The 18697-nt window shown below is 41.3% G+C and overlaps 1 protein-coding gene across 1 annotated transcript in view; it reads right to left on the bottom strand.

The window, feature by feature from the left end:
- The window catches only part of ADGRG4 (adhesion G protein-coupled receptor G4), a 47840-nt gene that overhangs the window by 13446 nt on the left and 15697 nt on the right, over positions 1-18697 (bottom strand). The window contains exons 4-15 of the mRNA XM_025191852.1: positions 17679-18092; positions 15523-15617; positions 15064-15128; positions 13899-13935; positions 12258-12283; positions 11415-11563; positions 8441-8573; positions 7846-7964; positions 4211-4424; positions 1925-2090; positions 1644-1793; positions 719-841 (exon numbers count right to left, since the gene is read on the bottom strand). Coding sequence (XP_025047637.1) covers positions 719-841; positions 1644-1793; positions 1925-2090; positions 4211-4424; positions 7846-7964; positions 8441-8573; positions 11415-11563; positions 12258-12283; positions 13899-13935; positions 15064-15128; positions 15523-15617; positions 17679-18092 — 1691 coding nt within the window. The remainder of the gene's footprint in view (positions 1-718; positions 842-1643; positions 1794-1924; positions 2091-4210; positions 4425-7845; positions 7965-8440; positions 8574-11414; positions 11564-12257; positions 12284-13898; positions 13936-15063; positions 15129-15522; positions 15618-17678; positions 18093-18697) is intronic.

Genomic DNA, 18697 nt, shown 5'->3' on the forward strand with positions numbered 1-18697 from the left:
TCATCTTCCACTACTGCATACTAAGTCCTATTTCTGCAGGCCAGCTTCCTTATTGGGTGGAGCACTTCTGTTTCTGTAGCCGTAGCATCCCACCTCAGGGCTGAATTAAGGCTTGTTTCAAGTTGATCTGACATTAACATTTTTCCATTCCCCTCCCCACTCCCACCTGCAAAGAAACCTCAAAACATTTCTTCTGGATCTAATAAAATCCATCTCATTGTGTTTTTAAGTAGCAGTACTTTTATTTTCTTTAAATGAATTTCAGGTAAACATAGACTGAAGCCTTGTTTCAAAACAAAAAATATCCAAATATTTTGTTTTGAAAATCTCATAAAATATTTTGACTTTTATTATTATTATTTGGCCAGATATTGGCAGAATTTAGTCATTAACAAATAGTTCTGGTTGACCCAAACCTGCATTTTTCAGTGACCAGAATGTTCATCCCAAATTTTTCACCCAGGTCTACTCAAAACAAGGAAGGAAATGAAATGCCCCTGGCAGGTACCTAGAGATGGGACAAGCAAACACATGCCTCAACAGCTTGTGTGCATTAAACAGAGAGCCTGAAACCCGTGCAACATGGTTAATCTTGCTATTGATGTGTGGCCTACAGAGATCTGTCCAGTAGGAAGATTTTTTTAAACTGGCAGCAAGAGAGACAACCTTATTGCAAAGATGAAATTTGGAGACCTGGGATTAAATGAAAATGCCATACCACGTTTGGGTTTATATGCTCTAAAATAATATTGACTGGCTCTTTGAGGTTCTGAATGGATACGTTTTCAATGCTGGCGCTCACAACATAAGTGTTCAACGTTTCATTCCCAGAACTGCCACCCTGCAATGGAAAGATTAAAAAAAAGAAGAAAAAGTTCAGCTTACTCAGTTTTCTAGCAGATCAACTATTTGCTGCTGATTCTGTTTTTAAAATTGTCTTTCTTGGAAGTGGCAATGAGCCAAACACAGTAGGATCCTAATTTAATTCAGCTCCCTGCTATTTTATTAGAAAATGTAGTTAGTGGCAAAATCACAGAGACATAGTCTCCTAATTAGCTGAAGCAGAATACAGGGGAAACAGCATTGAATAGGTCGGGAAAGCTGCATAACTTTCCCTCCAGCAAGATATCCAACAGCCTGTCTATTAAACTACTAGCCAGGAAGGCCTACTGCCTGTGAACTCTACAAAAGGTAAGCTAGGTGTGCCTCCTTGTATGTGCAGAGACATGCGCTGAGTGCTATAGCAGTCTGTCTCTTGGCTTTTTTGATGTGCTGCAAGTGCATGCCAAAACGTAACTGTCTTAAAGGTTTCCTATCAGAATTGTTATTACTTCTGCAAGCATTCATAAATCACACAAAGGGAGATCAGGCTTTGTTATTAACCTGGCAGACCACAATTTCTACAGGTAGCAATCATGGAAGTGGAAAGGGCTAGTTAGACTGAACAGCATGCTCTCCACCGGGGCACAGATGTTTCTCACTGCACATTTTTGGTGCATGGGCCCATCTAGCTGTAAAAGTGCCAGGGATGTAACTTCCACTGTATAACAGATCTCAGCACCGGGTACGTTTCCCTGAACACTGCAGGAAAAACAGTTTATCTAAATGCTAGGTTGCTAGTGTGAGCAAATGACCATACTTACCATAAAGAGTGAAGTTGTGCCAAAGAAAGTAAACTGGATCTTCGGATGATCTTCTGGATCAAAAGAATGGATCCCCAAGTATTCCCTCATTAATCTTGGCAAAAACACAGAGGCCAAGGCCTTTTGAAAGGGTGTTTCTTGTATATCAATCTGTCATAAAGAGATCAATCTGTCAGAGAGATGTCTGCCTAAAGCTTTGTGGCTGTCACACAACCACAGAACTGCTGTTTTTTCGACTTGGGTACAGCTTGCAGTCTTATTTTTTTATGCTTTCCTCTCACCTTTGGATTCAGGTCTTCCTTATATGAGGTAACCCCAAAGGCCAGTCCTTGGAAACTGCTAGGATCTGGATGTATCACAACCAAAGCCAGGGCTGCCATTATTATCGATGCATTCCTCCCAGGATAGGTCATTCTGTAACCTATCTGTTCAATCGTCCTTAAGACCCTTTATTGAGTACAACAGCAAGAAAAAGAAAAACACCTTGAAAAGTTTCTACTATCAAGACATTCCCCACCCAATCAGCAGGAGATCTGTCTGGGTAAGGATTATGGCTGAGCCCCACATTGACATGTTACTGCATTAAACTGACAAGTCTTATGGTATTTAAAAATGGAAATGGAGAAAGCTAGCTCCATTTATCAGCTGGAAGACCTGACAACAAAGTACATGCCACATATTCACTTTTCTGTTCAGCCTCGATGGAACTGGTTTGCCAGTCTGAGACTGCAGCATTGGAGAAAGGATATTTTTATTTGGAGAGCACATAGAAAGATGCCCTGCAATCATAGCCTGGATGATATCTGAACTCTGCCTACTTGAGCTGGTCTCGCTTTCTAAGACACCATTTCAAAATAACCCTGCTTCGGATATATTTCATCAGGTCCAGGTGAACTAGGATTCACAGTGGGAGTCATCAGATGGCTCAGCATTGCAAAGTCTATTCTAATCTTTCCCGAAGCATCTAGATCCAAGATTTTGGTCTGTGATCAGGGTATCATGCCAGCACTTATGGAATCATTTAGGGACAGATATTTCTGAGAACTCATCGTCATTCCCTCTGGCTCTTCATCAATCACTGGAACCAGATAGACCAGTCCATGCATCACCCTTCTAGCACACCTTTTCTGCACTTTATATAATGAATGAGGCTGCATTATGGAGCATTAACACACCAGGGGGTTTCTGGCTGGAATCATTTAAAATTATTATTACTAATTTGTAACAACTAGAGTCTCCAGGTAGTAATAGGACCCTAGCACACACATGTGCTAAACGATGGTCTCTCTCCAGAATTGTATAGTCCCAATGAGAAGCGTTCAGTATAAACAGAATTCCTTGGGCTTCTTCACTTTCCGTACTTGAAAGCACACCCTGTAGGGCAAGGCTGGTTCTGTGCTGGTGGTAGGCACAGTGCCCACCCTGCACTTTGCGGCATGGATGACTTCTGTGGGGTGGGGAATATTGCTAGGAGGATCACGACACCACTCTCCACTTTACACATTTCACAAACTATTTTGGCATCTTTTCCTTTCAGGCTTCTGCACTGAGAAAAACAATGCACATTTGCCCACTGCAAAGAGCTCAGCAGTCCCATGCACTTTTCCCCAGCCAAAATACAAGACATGAAAGCGTCATTTTCTTTGGAAATGTTGTTACAGGCCAAACAGGATCTGAGCCTGGGAAACCTGCAAATAGCAGCAGTCTGTAAGTCAGAGGGGGCTGGAGATACAAAAAGATGTGAATCTGGTGCTGAAGGACATGCAGGTACTAGAGGTGTTGGTTGTAGCCATGTTGGTCTAAGGACACAGGAAGACAAGGTTCTGTGGGAAAATCCAATATCCTTTATTAGACCAACTCAAATAGTTGGAAAAATTCTCTTTTGTAAGCTTTCAGGTATAAACACCCTTCTTCAGGCAGTCGAAGTGTCATGCAGGTACTAGTGCCTTTATCAGGCCAGTTTTAAAAACTGGTGTCTGAAGTTAGGTTCCTAAGTCCAGCCACAGCCATCCAAGCAAGAAACATGATCTTCAGAGGTATTGAGCCAGCCACCTGGCCAGGACTTTTGAAACCTCCCACAAAAGGAACCCAAAATGGGCTTTCAGCACCTGTTTCTAAAAATGTTTGCTGAAACCGGCATAATTTGCATGAACCTCAGGAGTGTATCCTGCCTACTTCACCAGGATGGCTTCTCCCTAATTTCTTGGGGTCCAAGCTGAGATTGTCAAGAATATGGCCAGTTGTAGTGACCTTTGTGAAACACATGCTGGTGACAAGACTGATCAGTCCTCTTTTCTCAGATCAAGCCAGCTTTTAACACTTTCTCTATATCTTCTTGGAGTGTGATATCCATGGGGCAGACACAAGAGTGCATCCTCCATGTTTGTGCAACCCTTTAAACAGCTCAGCAGCTGAGCTGTTTAAACAAATTGGCCCTAAACTGTTTGTCCTATGTGGACATCTCCAGACACACTTTGGATCAGCCAATACAGGACATAAAATAAATCATTCCTTAGTGCTTTCATTTGGCTTTGTGTAAGTGATTTTCAGGTAGTTATCTAACTTACCTGTTGGTCACTTTGTGCAAACTGTGCGTATTATTTTGTTTCAGCAAAACCATGTTCAGTATTCCTAGTGTTGTCTTTGCCAGCGTCATGCTTATCTCACTACAGTTTGCAATGTCAGAAGTTGTATCTACAATGATCTTCATTTCTTCTGCCTCCAGTTGCGTTAAGTTTACAATCAGGTTTAAAATGTGCTCTGCAACATCCTGTGCATTCTCTGCAACAGGTGAAAAAACATAGGTGTGACTTGTATAACCAAATCCCAGTGCAGCTCCAGTGCTCAGCTGGCATTAAACAAATGTGTGCCACTACTGATCTGGCCTCTATAAGAACAAATGTCTAATAATTAGTTAAAGATTGAAAAAATTAAAGTTTCTAAATCAGAAGTGGACCCAGGGGGGTGCAATGGTACAGTTGCACCTTTCCCCTTTGATTCCTGGCCCACTGAAAGCATAAAACCAACTGCCTGGCAGTGGCAGCAGCATTTCTATTCAGGCAGCAGGGAGGGAGTCAATTAGCTTCATGGCTCGTTCAAATCTACCTGTTTCCTTCTAAACTCTTCATTCCACAGGTGTTAATCACCTTCTCTTCCTTTTAATGGTCTTGATGTTCCACTGATTAAGCTAACGTTTCTTCTACAGCTCTGATATCCAGTAGCTGCTCCTGGTCATGTAGCTCCTATTTTACAGCCCTGAAAACTGTTTTTAACTCTACCTAAAAACATTTACTCAGGCATGAAAATGTTAGCTCAGGTGAATATTAACTCAGGTATGCAAATACCTTTCAGTGAAGTATTGGATGCCCTGTCAAGATGCTCAAGAAGGCTAGAATGTTTTTATGCATTTGAAAAAGATGTACATTAAACTCTAGTGACTACAGGACTAATGAAACAATATTTTTTGATTATCTTTTGCTTGGTTTGTTGTGCTTTTTTAATACATGATATACGATATATCAAATTAATGCACATTTCAATAAAGATGCACTTGTTCTTCCTTCAATCTTAAACTAAATACTATAGCCCTTGGGCCCTAGCATATTAGTAAAGTTTCTAGTTCCTTTTTACATGGAGAAAAATGTGTTGTGTTACATTTGATGGTGCACCAAACCATCTGCACCCCCCTTTTCCAAATCGTGGATCCGCCCATGTTTCTGATCCAGAAGTTTTGTTAAATTATGTAATAAACAACCGTAGTGCAATAAAATCATTTCCCTAAGATTCTATTGCTAGCGGAGCTCACTTACATATAATTTTAAATACACTTGTAAACTATATGCATACATTAACGAGGACATACACCTCAAGATAGCAGTGATCTGCTCTTTATTGCAGCTGGTCCTTTTCTTTCTGAAGAACTCTGATTACCAGTGCAAAGACCTTGATTTTTTCCTTCATTCATCTTTTCATTTTGGCCCTTTGATAGCTCTTCTTCATTGAAATGATCTCATTTCAGCCATAAAGAGACATCAGATATCTCACAGGTATGGTAAGCGCATGCTTCTGAGGTTTTAATTCTGTAATGGAATAGTACGTCCCTGGAGGTTTGTGTTCTGTTTTGCTTCCTTCTGTTTAACCACTTTGGCCTGCTCGAGGAAGCGAAGTAATCGGCAATCCCTCAATTCAAGGATGAGCTCTACGTAATTAAGAGTCCTGTCCTCGAGCCACAGACCCATCTGTAGAAATTGCAGGTCTTTCCATAGGGAAGAGTAGGCTGCCGGCTTCAGGCTCCTTTTCCTTCCCCTCCACTCTCTCTTCTCTGCTTCAAGGGCAAGACGCTTTACTTGGAAACAGGCTGCCACTTGGTTGAGGTTGCAGCACTATTGGAGTCAGTTGGCAGCCAGCTCCTCCCAGCTTTTTTCTTCATCTTTTTTCTTGAGGTCTGCCTTCAATGTGTCCTTGTAGCACTTCTTCTGGTAGGAGTATTGTAGAGTTCACTCTTCCCAGTGCACAAATAGGCTTGGGGAGGTGAGTATGTCAGAGGCATGGCATCTGTTGTCCATGGAGCAGCTCCACAGCTGATATTGCAGTCACTGGAACTGGCTCCATCTCTGGAATAGGAGCTGCCATTTAACATTTAGGACTATTTATTTTGTATATAAACCTAAGCCAACTGACTTCATGACAAGGCAACAATGAGCTGGTTTGGAGTTTGCCTCTTTCCTATTCAACACTGCACAGTCCCCTCAAAATAACTTGGCTGGGAGCCGCCTAGGCACCATCCATAGGCAGATGACTTTCATCCCATGTGAGCAACAAACTGGATGAGTATGTCTGCACACAGGGTGTGTCTACACAAGATGCTAAATGCACAGTAGACTAATTCTACTGCACATTAGTGTATCAGGGGAAAAGCTGTGCTTTTGCACTAATGCACAGTAGAATTAGCCTACTGCGCATTAGCGTCACTAAAAGACTGTGTGCACTGGTGCTAATTGTGCAGTAGCACTGGTTACTACACATTGAGTTATGACCTATTATTACAGGTACTAAACTTAATGTGCAGTAACTATGGCACATTAATGCATGTGTAGACGTACCCACAGAGGACTCTGAGCTTAAGGATCTGAGATTTGTTCTTAATTGTCTTTCAATAATGCTGATAGTGGCTTCCAATATAGTGCTAAATGATTACTTAAAAACAGAATGTGTCAATTAGCTGTCACTTCATCTTGCACAGCAAATTTTCAAATATCAAATCAAATTTTCAAGGGACAGAAAATCAATCTGTTCTAATTCAGAGTCTAAACTATGGAGGAAATAATGGTAAAAATTATTGGTGAACGTTTATTCAAACTCCAAGTGAATTTCATTTCAATCGCGTTCACAAGACTTTGGCTTTGTTTCCTACGAGCATTTGCTTGCTCAAACTTTCCTGGCACAAAGACATCCTAAAAGTGCGTGCTTAGCTTGGATATGCACAAAAAGCAGATTGTGGCTTTTCCATGGTGGAAATTTGCTATTCGACGTTCACATTCTGCTCCTCTTCCTGCAAATCCTCTACATCCACCGGGTTCCACATCACGTCTGAAGTCAGCACAGCTCTATGTAAGCACAGAGATCCTCCACGTGGCTTAGTTTGCTGGATCAGTGCCTGGTTAGTTATATAAGCCACATAATATTGTCTCTGTTTCCTCTTCGGGTGACTGATGCAGTTATTCATCATGGCACAATATGCAAATATAATCTAATGGTATAAAATGGATCCTTTTTTGTACGTTACATCAGTTACAGCATGGTATTCCAGTGGTCTATGTTGAGTTATGCTTCACAGTCTGAATGATCCGCAAATGAAAATGTAGTGTGATGTATTAACAGACAATTTATAAACAGGATAAAAAGGCAAAATCCATCAAGTTATTCATTGTGACTTGTTTATTTAGTTCCAAAAACTGAAATATGGAGTCAAGATAAAAAACGAAGTCTCAGAATGACAGTCAGAGAATGCTGAAGCAGGACTGCAAAAAAAATTCATATTAAACAGAAAACACTCTATGATGAACAAGTGAGCGTGCCATGCATAATAATAGTTACTGCTTCCATGTCTCAGATACTTACACAGACAAATCATTTAAAAATGTGTTATGCAAAATTAGTTTTACTGTGTTCCATTGTATTACTAAACTTTCTGGAACCTTACCTTCTGTTATGGTGATATATTGAAGATCCAGAATATTATTTGGAAGGTCTTTCAGTAATTTGCATACAGACAGATCTGGTCTTTTCCAAAGAGCTTTCCCACGCTCAATATTAATCATACTAAAAAATAAAAGCAGCAAGCATTATGTTAATTGAAAACAAATATGTGATTTTCCATGATTTTATTGGACTTGCAAATAGAGAGCTGCAAACATTTAATTGATTTATTTTGTTTTCAAAAATAAATTTCAGGCCCAAGCCTTGGTGCAGTGTCCAGGTGGCATATTGCAAGCATCAGCTCAAACCGCAAGACAATTTGAAGTTTATCTAACATAGAAGGTGTTCTGTGTTTGGGGTGGCTTAATATATTATGGAGTATCTATTCATCTCTAATGAAGCAGAAGATTCGCTTTCCAGGGTGTCCCCTTACATATGGTGCAGTGCAGGAAGAAACACATGGGGACTGAGGTCCCTTCTCCTACAGACCATGCTACTTTGACAGTCCCCTCCTATCTTGTTCCTATTGTGTTCCCTCTTGCTGTCCATGCAAGGATCTGTGTAATCAAGGATAAAGGGAAGATGATCTTCTAACTTACCAGTGCCTCTTGGCCAACTGTTGAGGATTTTTCGTGCAGTTGAGTTCAGTTTTGTCAAAAGCAGTAGTCAGTGGCCACAGGTAGGTCCCTTTGTATTCTGAATGTGTGGGATTTCCTGGGCAGTTTCCTGGATCTAAGAACAACATTTTTAGAGCTATTCTTTATAAAGGCTGCTTGAACTAAAAGGAGGCTTCACTGACCCTCATCCTAACTAGGCTAGATAGTCTTTCCTATTGGAACACCAATATAATTATTGCCTCCGCTGTTGCCTTGACAGGGGAATTTTACATGTTTACTTGACAATTCTCTTTTTTTACCTACTGTTTCCCCTGAGGCACTTTCCCTCTTAGTCTAATGAGTTCAGTTCTCTGGAAAGATGCTGGATTGTCAGCACAGGAAATTACATGTAATCACCGAGTATATACAGCACCATAAGAGACACTGCAAGCTGCTTTGGTTGATCAGCCATGTGGAGGGTGAAAAAAAGTTAACTCTGTTATTGATCCCTGTAGTACTTCCCTCACTATCTTCCCCCTACATGGTCCATAATATTTTTCTAGCATTCCTTCATTACCCACTTAGTAGCTTTTCAACAAGGACTATATTTTCAATGCTGTACTCTGTGGTTGATCTTTTGTAGTAGTCTTTTTTATTGATGAATTGTGTCAAAAAAGTTTTTGAAATTCAGGGATGTGCTGGGTGCATCTACATGAGACGCTAAATGTGCATTAGACTAAGTCTACTGCTCATTAGCACATCACGCAAAAAGCATGCTGTGCTTGTGTGCAATAGACAGTCTAATGTGCATTAAGTGTCACAAAAAAACATTCATTTGCGCTAATGCGTAGTAGCACTGATTACAGTGCATAAAGTTAGTACCTGTTATGACAGGTACTAAACTGAATGTGCCATAATTACGGTGCATTAACGAATGTGTAGACGTGCCCACTGTTCCTCTCTTTTCTCATGTCTACTTCTCAATATTCAGAGGTTGAAAAGAAGTGTATACAAGTCAATACAAAACATTATTAGCAAGCCCGAGTATGATCTAGAACCCAGTGAACTCAACAACAGGTTTGCTGCCCACTTCAATGAGCCTTACACCTGGCCTCCAGGAATCAAATATTATTTGCTGCTATAAATTTTCCAAAAGACTTTGGCAGTGCATCTACAGAGAAGTTTGGATGTAATCACAAACCTGTGACCTAAAACAAGATGAATGTAGTGTGTGGTTCACAGGGGATCTTGCAGCTGCAAATAAGTGAATTTTTTTCTTTTTTTCTACAGTGGCCATGTCTACATGAGATGCTGACTGCGCAATAGCCTGAGACTACTGCACAGTAATGTCATGTAGCTTAACCCATGACACGACACTACTGCGCAGTAGTCTCAAGGCTACTGTACAGTAACATCACAAAAATGGTGTTTGTCAATGGTACTGTGCAGTAACTCAGGTTACTGAGCAATTTTGGTACTGGTTTATACTTGTTTATACAAGTACCAAATGACTGCGCAGTAACGACTGCGCAGTCAATGTCTTGTGTAGACACAGCCAGTATGTATTTCTGGAGGAGGACAAACATTGTAAATGGAGACACAAATAGTCAAAGTGGCATGCTCAAGACCATAGACCGTAACTTAGTTCCCTGTGCTGTTCTCTGGCACTTATTAAAAAACATATTCTACATTACATGTGATTCAAACCCCATATAGCAAAGATTAGTCAAGCCATCGTTTTAAGGAATTTTGACTCATTTGAAGTGCACTCTCCAATTCCTCCCACCTCTAAAAAGTGTCTTTTCATGAGATGAGCAAAACACAGTTGAAGAACTGAGGAGCGATCTTTTCCTATGGATGCTACACGCCACTATTGTGGGATTTGATGACACATCAACAGTAACACCAGTAGGTAGGAGTTTTAGTTCTGGTGATGAGCATATGTTCCCATTTTAAGAGCCATCCCAGGCCTCCACTTTCCCACCTTTCTAAGGGGTTCAGATTCAAGATTCTGGCCTAAGTCAAGCACCTAGTAAACCATAACAGCTATCAATAAGCTGTATCAATAACCATAACAGGCCAAATTCAGACCTAGAGGCACATCTAAATGCGCGCTTTACTGGCCGCAACTACATGAGAAGCATACTGTGCAGTAGCTCATTAGTACAGTGCAATAGCTTGTTACTACTGCACGGTAGTATCGCCATGCATGAACTGTTTTAACTGTGTTACATGACACTACCACACAGTAGTACTGAGCTACTGTGCAGTAAGCATCACTAGGCAAGTGTGCCACGATGCTGCTATGCAGTAACTCCAGTTACTGCGCACTCATTTAATACTTGGTTATGCAAGTACTAAATGACTGCAATAACAACTATACAATGGGCAGCTCGTGTAGATGCACCCCCTGTGAAGTAGATTAATTTACTGTGCAGTAAAGCATCACTGTCTACACGTGCGCTGCAATTAGGGCACAGTAAATTAATTTACTCTGGCGTAGGATAGTGCCATCAGACACAGGTACTATCTGATGGCAGAGTAAATCACCGTGCTTAAACTCATGTGTAGATGGTGACATCAGGATTAATTTACTCTGGCTCAAATTGTGCCAGAGTTTATTCAGTCACATTAATTGCACATGTAGATGCGCCCAGAGTAAGCAGGTTCCTTGAATCATACAGAAACCACTTGCACCTTAACATGTGGAATGAAGCACTGTAACAAATTACTGCCTTAAGAGCCCTGACATTCAGGCTGAGTTTCTATTTCTGAGCGATGTCCTCAAGTCAAACCACCAGGTTTGGAGCTTACTGGAGGAACCATTATGTAAAATTTTGTGGCCTGTGTGATGTTAGGAGTGAATCTCATTGATCATAAAGCTCCTTTCTGACCTCTTTTTCAATTTGACCCATCCCCCTCATAACACTTGTAAATCTGGCAACAAATATTCAATAGGACGTAATAAAAATATTACCTATTGGGGCAACAGTCACATTGTCAAGTTCCAAAGAGAATGACTTTGGTGTCTCCACATATGTGCCAGTCAACAGCTGTGTTATCTTCTCAGTCAGTACTTCTTGTGTTTCAGAAGATTCGGCCTTTACAATGGCTTTGGAGCCATAGCTACAAATACAAGATACACATAAAAGTAATGCTGCATTTGTAGTGATGGGCCACCAGTTAGTTAATCATTAACCCACAGGTCTTAAGTCCAAGACTTGATTTTAATGTAAAGGGGACTTCCATTCAGACTGCTGACATGTACTGTACCTACAACACTCAATGAAATAAAGACCCATCCTGCACCAAAATCCAGTGCTGCCTGATCTGCCTTATAGGAGGGTGAGAAGAAGGAACTACAGTCCAGAAGGTATTAAACACTCCTGGAACATCAGAGAAAATCAAACAATATATATGTATTACTTGAAGTTTAAACATTGGGAGTACGAAGGACGCACATCAGAGCAATGTCAGTGGGAGGGATAGGCATTCTGTATTCTTCCCTTCCATTGTATAAGAAGATGGCGTGTCCCAAGCCAAGACTTATTACAAAGACAAGCCAGAGACTGGAAGCAGATTGCTGTATAAGAAGCCCAAATAATAAGTTACTTTATCACTTTCAAGGAGCTTAAGCTTCTTCCATAATTAAAAAATACTAAAAAATAATATATGATTTAAAAAGCAATAACTAAATAAGGGTGATCATCATATTACCAGACCAGCACCTACAGACAATATAAATGTGAGGGTGGGAATTGAAGCACGCAATGAAATCAACAGCGGTGATGAAAATGCAACTCAAGAACATGGATCCTACCTTCGGGAGTTCTGCTTTTTCTTCATCTTCAGTTGACAAAGACAAAACAAAAAGTTAGAATAAGGTTAGGAAGCTGCAGTTGGCTTTAATGTAATAATACTTGATTTCAGTGAAAGGGAGCAGCAGCAACTTGATACCCTCATTAGATTGCAGCCACTTGCTTGAAACGAGTATCTGTCTTTCTATGCGCAGTAAGAATACTTTGCAATTCACAATATCTGTCGGGTGCATTAAGCCAATATAACCTAAGTAGCAAGTTTCTTAAATAATAGGGTTAGGAAACTATTTAGGATAACTTGTTCTACAGCTCTGCTTACCCTAGTTATGAATCACCATCACATCTCATTTCTGGACTGAAGTTCTCTAACAAACTTATTGAGAGTCCTGTGTTACACAGACAAAGTGGCACGACACTGTGAGGCAGCAAAATAGTAGCTAAACCTTCCCTGCCAGTCTCCTGCCCCAAAATCTGATGGGGAATATTTCCACAGACACACAAGTTACTGAGGCTCCTATCTCCTCCTGAACACCAGCAAGAGTCAGGGGCTTCAGTGCCGTTTGCATCTTTAGAAATCTGCCTGGGCGACACATGGAGGAGGCATGAGAAATGTGCTTCCCACAGCATTGCTCAAAGGTCGGGGACTAAGGAGGGGAAAAACGAAGGAATGACAAGAAGAAGAGGGCCAGGTGGAGCTGGAGAGAGGTAGGGGGTGATGCCTCCATCCAGAGAGCGGGTGGTTAGAAAGGAGAGGGGGAGTAGCTCCTGTGCATGCTCTGCTGAAAAAGCTGCTGGATGAGACAGGGATGACTGCAAATCTTGCCTTCCTTTTCCTTTTTTTTTCCTGCAAGTGCCCTAGACAAATCATTCTGTGTCAGCTCAGATGGAATATATTTTGCCCTGGGCCAGCAGCGGCCTCTGACGGGGCAAAACACTGTTGGTTACCACAGGAGTAGCAGGGGGCACATACAGTGCATGGGGCATGTGCACTGTGTCTCCAGCATGTCCCTTCAGGCTCACATGAAGCTGATGGGCTGGTGACACTCCTTCATGGACCTCCCTCCCTCCTACTTGTCCTTGAGACCTCAATCTCTGTAGAGTTTGAGTACAGCCCTGCAGACAGCCTGAGAGCATCTTCACTGGTGCATTTCCAGATTTGGTGCATGCAAGCTGGAGCAGGGGGGCAGGACAACCTTGAGAGTGCCCGTGCTGGGAGTGTAGACAGAGTCATGGTTACTAGAGGAATAGTCATGAGTGCCATACATAAAAGAGCCAGGTTGAAAGCCAACCACCTCACTGACCAGTTACAAACTCAGCACATGCCTGACTCCCTTCCTGGACACCCAAACCCCTTGCCTTGAGATGAAACTTAAGCCAGGACTGCAGGAGTCTAAAATCAGATAGTGTTCAGTTGAGCTTTCTCCAGGGGGCTAGCAGGAGTTATAAAGTTCATCCCTGAGTTAATCTGATCTTTACAGCTTCTCCCCACCCCTGAGCAGGGACAATAAATTTGAATCTACAGTGTCTCAGGGTAGCTACCTTTCAGCCTGCAGCTAAAATACCTTAAGAGGAAAGGTAAGGAAAAGCATGTTGTGGTGGGTTTTGATATCTGAAGAGAAGTTGACTTCTTGTTTCATATGTACCTGAGCCTTCCTCTGGACACGTCCTCTTGTTGAAGCCCTGTAAGCAAAGCAAAAGAGAGTAAGTATTCCACAGCAAACATAATGATCCACATCAGGAACGTTGGTACCCAAAGAAGCTGCCACGGATCATGTGCCCATTTACAGAATTGCCAGTTGTACCTTTAGGAATATTTACTACATTAACAAATCGCTGGTCAGACAGGAGCATCTCTGATGTGCGTCTTACAAGAGCCTTGTCGACCTTCATGGCAATGGCACTGATGGAGCTCACAACTCCCTGTCTTAACCACTGGAGTTAGAGAAATCCTTGGTCTAATATAAGATATCACATCTACTCGAAGAACCTCGCCCTCCTAGCAGCAGAGGTTTATGACATAATCCAGCAATGCTGGTTCTGTCCAGCAGAGAGCAATGGAGCATGTCGTACCGGTCACTTCACTACAAAACCATCCTTCCAAATCAGGCTTGTGTACTTCCACAGCTGCACATCTTAACCAATTCATACTTCTCTGCAGAGCATGTCGCTTTAAAAAGCTACTTAGCCAAACAAAACAGACTAATCAAAATGTTATGTAAGATGCCTTCATCATTTTCTTATTCTATACGAGCCCTTCAGTTTCGTTTTGAAAAAAATTTAATCCCTTAATTCCTAAAAGATTTAAGTATTGCATCTTGTATATGATTATACAACAGATGCACAGGGCAAGACACTTTAAATCCTAATCTCTCACTCTATTTATTCCACATTCTGCCTTTATGCTTGCCTCCGTGGTTTTCAGAATCAGCTATGCAGTGTTTTATTTTATTGGTGCAACCCACAATCTTCCCAAATCAAGGGATGTTTGGGAAACCAGGAGAAGAGGCAAGAAGTCGGTATATGCATGATGATAAATAATCTCTCAAAGTCCGTACAAGTCACGATGCTGTCAGTCTAGCAAATGCTAAACATGCCTACTTCTCCTCTGTCCCTACCAGTAAAACAGAGATATGCAAGTATGTGTTTCTGAACCCTTCTAAAGGTCATACATGGCCGGATGTGGAGTCCCAGCTTATCCCATAGTAATGAGAGGGGTCCACGACAAAACATGGATCTAGAACTTGATTGCAAACTCTTCGAAAGTTGAAAGGTTTTGGTGCAAATACCAAACTAAAGTCGCACACTTACCTGCCTACTGTCTTTATCTTGTAATTTGTAACAAGAAATTCAGTGCCAGACAATCTGTCATTAAGCTGTAAGATAACAAATAAATAAATAAAAATACAAACTGTAAAATAGAGGAAAAGAGCCAAAGATGAAATAACAAAATAACTCACATGCCAAGTTTTTAAGGAGACAAGACCTGCATGTAAATTCAATTCATGCAACACCTTTTATCAAAATTATGAATTTCAAAGGAAAAGGGCAGATTTTTTTTGCCAAAATGTTTCCTATTTTTGACAAGCTCTAATTTTAACCTGTTTAAAATGAATGTGTCAAGCAACAGGGTTATGAAACCCCGTGCTTTTGCTTTTTCTGTGAACTGAACACTCCTCTGTAACTTCGCTGGAGACTGAGAATCTTTTATTTAAGCGTCCTTATCCTCTATCGGGTATACAGAAGGAAAGGAAAGTCAAACCTACTTACCCAGGTTTCAGTACGGTTCCTTACATCATAATAATCAGGGGGTCTCTGGGGTTCATGGGTAGCAGAAAAGTTCACCTGAATGTTGTAGAAGGTAACTGCAATAATGGAAAACGCTAGTCAGCACACACACAAAAAAAGCTTGTGTTCCTGGTCTCTATATCCTCACATACTTCATCTTCTAGTGTTGTTTTTGGTCATTTTGGAGGCACCTGATCTGTGCCACCGTCAAGAGAAGTTGGGTGCCTGGTTCTGCAGTTCCTCTTTACAACCCAATCCCCCTCCCCTCTTCCTCCAGTACTCAGATCCCTGACTTTTGCCAGGGTCTGCCTGCTGACTGCTCACTGTAGGATCGGGGCCTTCAACTTTGCGGCTTTGGGTCAGGAGTTTTTATTCTACTGTACCTAGCATATTTGTACCATGACTAGGGCCTTGAGGGGTCCCTGCGTGTTACAATAACACAAAAATAATCTTTTCACACAGGTTTAATTAACAGAAAAGAGTCAGAAAGGTAGATATAAAATGATTGCTTGTTCTGCTTTTGTGACGCTGAAAAGACAAATGGTATCTCTTCCTTTTTTTGCACATGATCATAAAGCTCAATCTTGTTCTGAGATATGCAGTAGTTATTTGGCCTTCTGGCTAATGTGTAACAGGGAACTACTTAAATTGCTTTTCTAGGAGAAATATTTAATCCCAGCAAAACGTTGTGTACTAAACATAGCCTAGGATTCCTTGAATAGTCTTTGTATAAATGTACATGGCTGGAAGCAACAGCCAGATAATTATCTGCAGATACCTGCAGCAGCTATTTTTGTGCCAGCAGTGAGCTGCAGCTGGAAATATTACTAATTAGAGTCTAAATACCTGGTTTAGACTAACAGGTAGCTAGACAGGTATCTACTAATATAGACATGCTTGCCAATTTGCATCAGCAATGAATTTACATGGAAAACAATGCAGGCAGAGCTTTTAGCAATTTGTAGGCTAGGTCTAACCTACAAGAGACCGAGAAGCGATATAAAAATCACACACCCAAAAATCAAGCTAGAGAATCTATTTTATGTCCCTGTTTAATTGATTCATTTATAGATTTAATTTAATCATTGTAAATAACATTTCCATTCATTTTAAGCAATGCTCTTGCTGGCTGAGCAATGTTTCACAAAACTGCTGGCTCTACAGCTCATGGAATCAAGAAAGACAGGGGTGCCAAGACCATTAAAGGGCAGGATCAAGTGTGCCTGGACCATCCCTGACAGACATTTGTAAATATTTGTTCCCAAAAACCTCAGTGGAATAACCTCCTAGATAACCTCATCCAGTCCTTAACTGTCCTTATAGTTAGAAAGTTTTTCTTCACATCTAACATAAATCTATGCTGCAAATTAAGCCAATGTCCTCTTGTTCTCCCCAGGCTGGGCATGGAGAATGACTGACCACTATCCTTTTTTACAAATAGGAAGACCGCTCTCATGTGTTCCTCTAAACTTCTCTTTTCTAGACTAAACAAACCCAATTCCTTCAATCTTTCTCATATTCTTTCTAGTCTTTTATCATTCTTGCCGCTCTGCTCCAGACTCTCTCCAATCGATGACACCCTTAGGAGCATCTACACATTCACATTTACTGTGCAGTAACCAAAATTACTGAGCAGTACAGGTTCACATCTACATGTGCACACCCATACTGCACAGCAAATATAGTGCCTTATGCCAGCTTCAGTGTAAATTTGATACCTGCATCATGCAGGTATCAAATTTATGCCCAATTAATTACCGCACAGCAGCGCATATGTAGATGCCTTACTGTGCAGTAATACTGTGTGTGTAGACTGACTTGTGACTAACTTTCGTCCCAAGCCAGTCCACACACAGCATTAATGCACCTTAACACCTGCACACGTAGCCTATTCCTGCTTACTGAACAGTAACTTACTGCGCAGTAAATTTAAGCTCATGTAAATCCACATGCAATGCCAAAAACCAGACACAGTACTATAACTGAGCCCCTACCAACACCAAGCAGAATATTTTTTGGTTCAAAGATGTGTTTCCCTCAGTGTTTGGCTATATGACTCAACTTGAAGCATGGTATTCTGTGCAGAGCACTACTCCTTACCTACAGAACTGTTTACACAAATTCTGTACTTTTATTACCTAGTTTATGACCTGCCGTGGATAGGTCAGGTGTAGATACAAATGTAAACTCAGAGGGCTTGGATGTCACCATTGATCTGGAAACAGGTATAGTACTAGTAGTTTTTATAGGTGAGGCAGTCACAGAAGTTTGTATCCCATCAGGTTTCGAGGTGGGATCAGTCTCATCAGGTCTGGGTGAAGCTGTGGTCAGTGAAAGTGTAGTCTCCGACACCAAAACAGTAACCTTGGTTGTTGTTGTGAGCAGAGATACAAGTGCCTGTGTGGTCCCTCTGGGTTTAGTTGCTGGCATGGTCTCTGGTGCCTGTGTTACAGCAGTAGTTAAGGACGCAGAGCTTGTCTTCTTCGTAGTGTATTCAGGGGCACACGTGGCTTTGTTTTCAGTTGTCATACCTCCCATGGAAGCAGTGAAAGCTAAACATTTTAACATATATTATAATTCAAATATAAAGATAGACACACTTAGCTGAGATAAAGAGATCCTTCTTTGGGGCTCAATTCTGTGAGGTGCTGAGCACCTGCAGCTGTAGCTGAAGTCAACTCCAGAAGCTGGTCAGCACCTCACAAGATGAGGCCACCTGTAACTAAGACATCTTATTAAGGGAGAGCAAACTCATGATGCTACAATGAGTCTTCTGCAGGTAATAAACACTTAGGAATGGATTTACACTTAGGATTTCAGGCAAAAATGAATGGAAGATTTCACTGTGAAGGTTCCTGAGCAAACACAAATACTGCATACATCCAGTCTCTGGTTGATATCTAGCTAGCTTACTTATGTTTCCTACTTGCTGATTCAGGGCTGTGTCAATCCAGTTTTCCCCCTGCGTCACTCCAGTGATTTAAGTGGACTGACAGCATAAAACTGGAGTGATCCTGTGCTGTTGTTGTAAGGCCCAGGTTCCAATGGGATTAGGCTAAATTGCACCAGCCGAGACCAACTGAGGGTCTTTCAACACATAGGCAGGGACTTTTTCCACTGAAGACTGTCCTAGCCTATAGGAAATACACTTGTGTCA

This window comes from Alligator sinensis, unplaced genomic scaffold, assembly GCF_000455745.1.
Source record: "Alligator sinensis unplaced genomic scaffold, ASM45574v1 scaffold1584_2, whole genome shotgun sequence".
In the NCBI taxonomy this organism is placed as follows: Eukaryota; Metazoa; Chordata; order Crocodylia; family Alligatoridae; genus Alligator; species Alligator sinensis.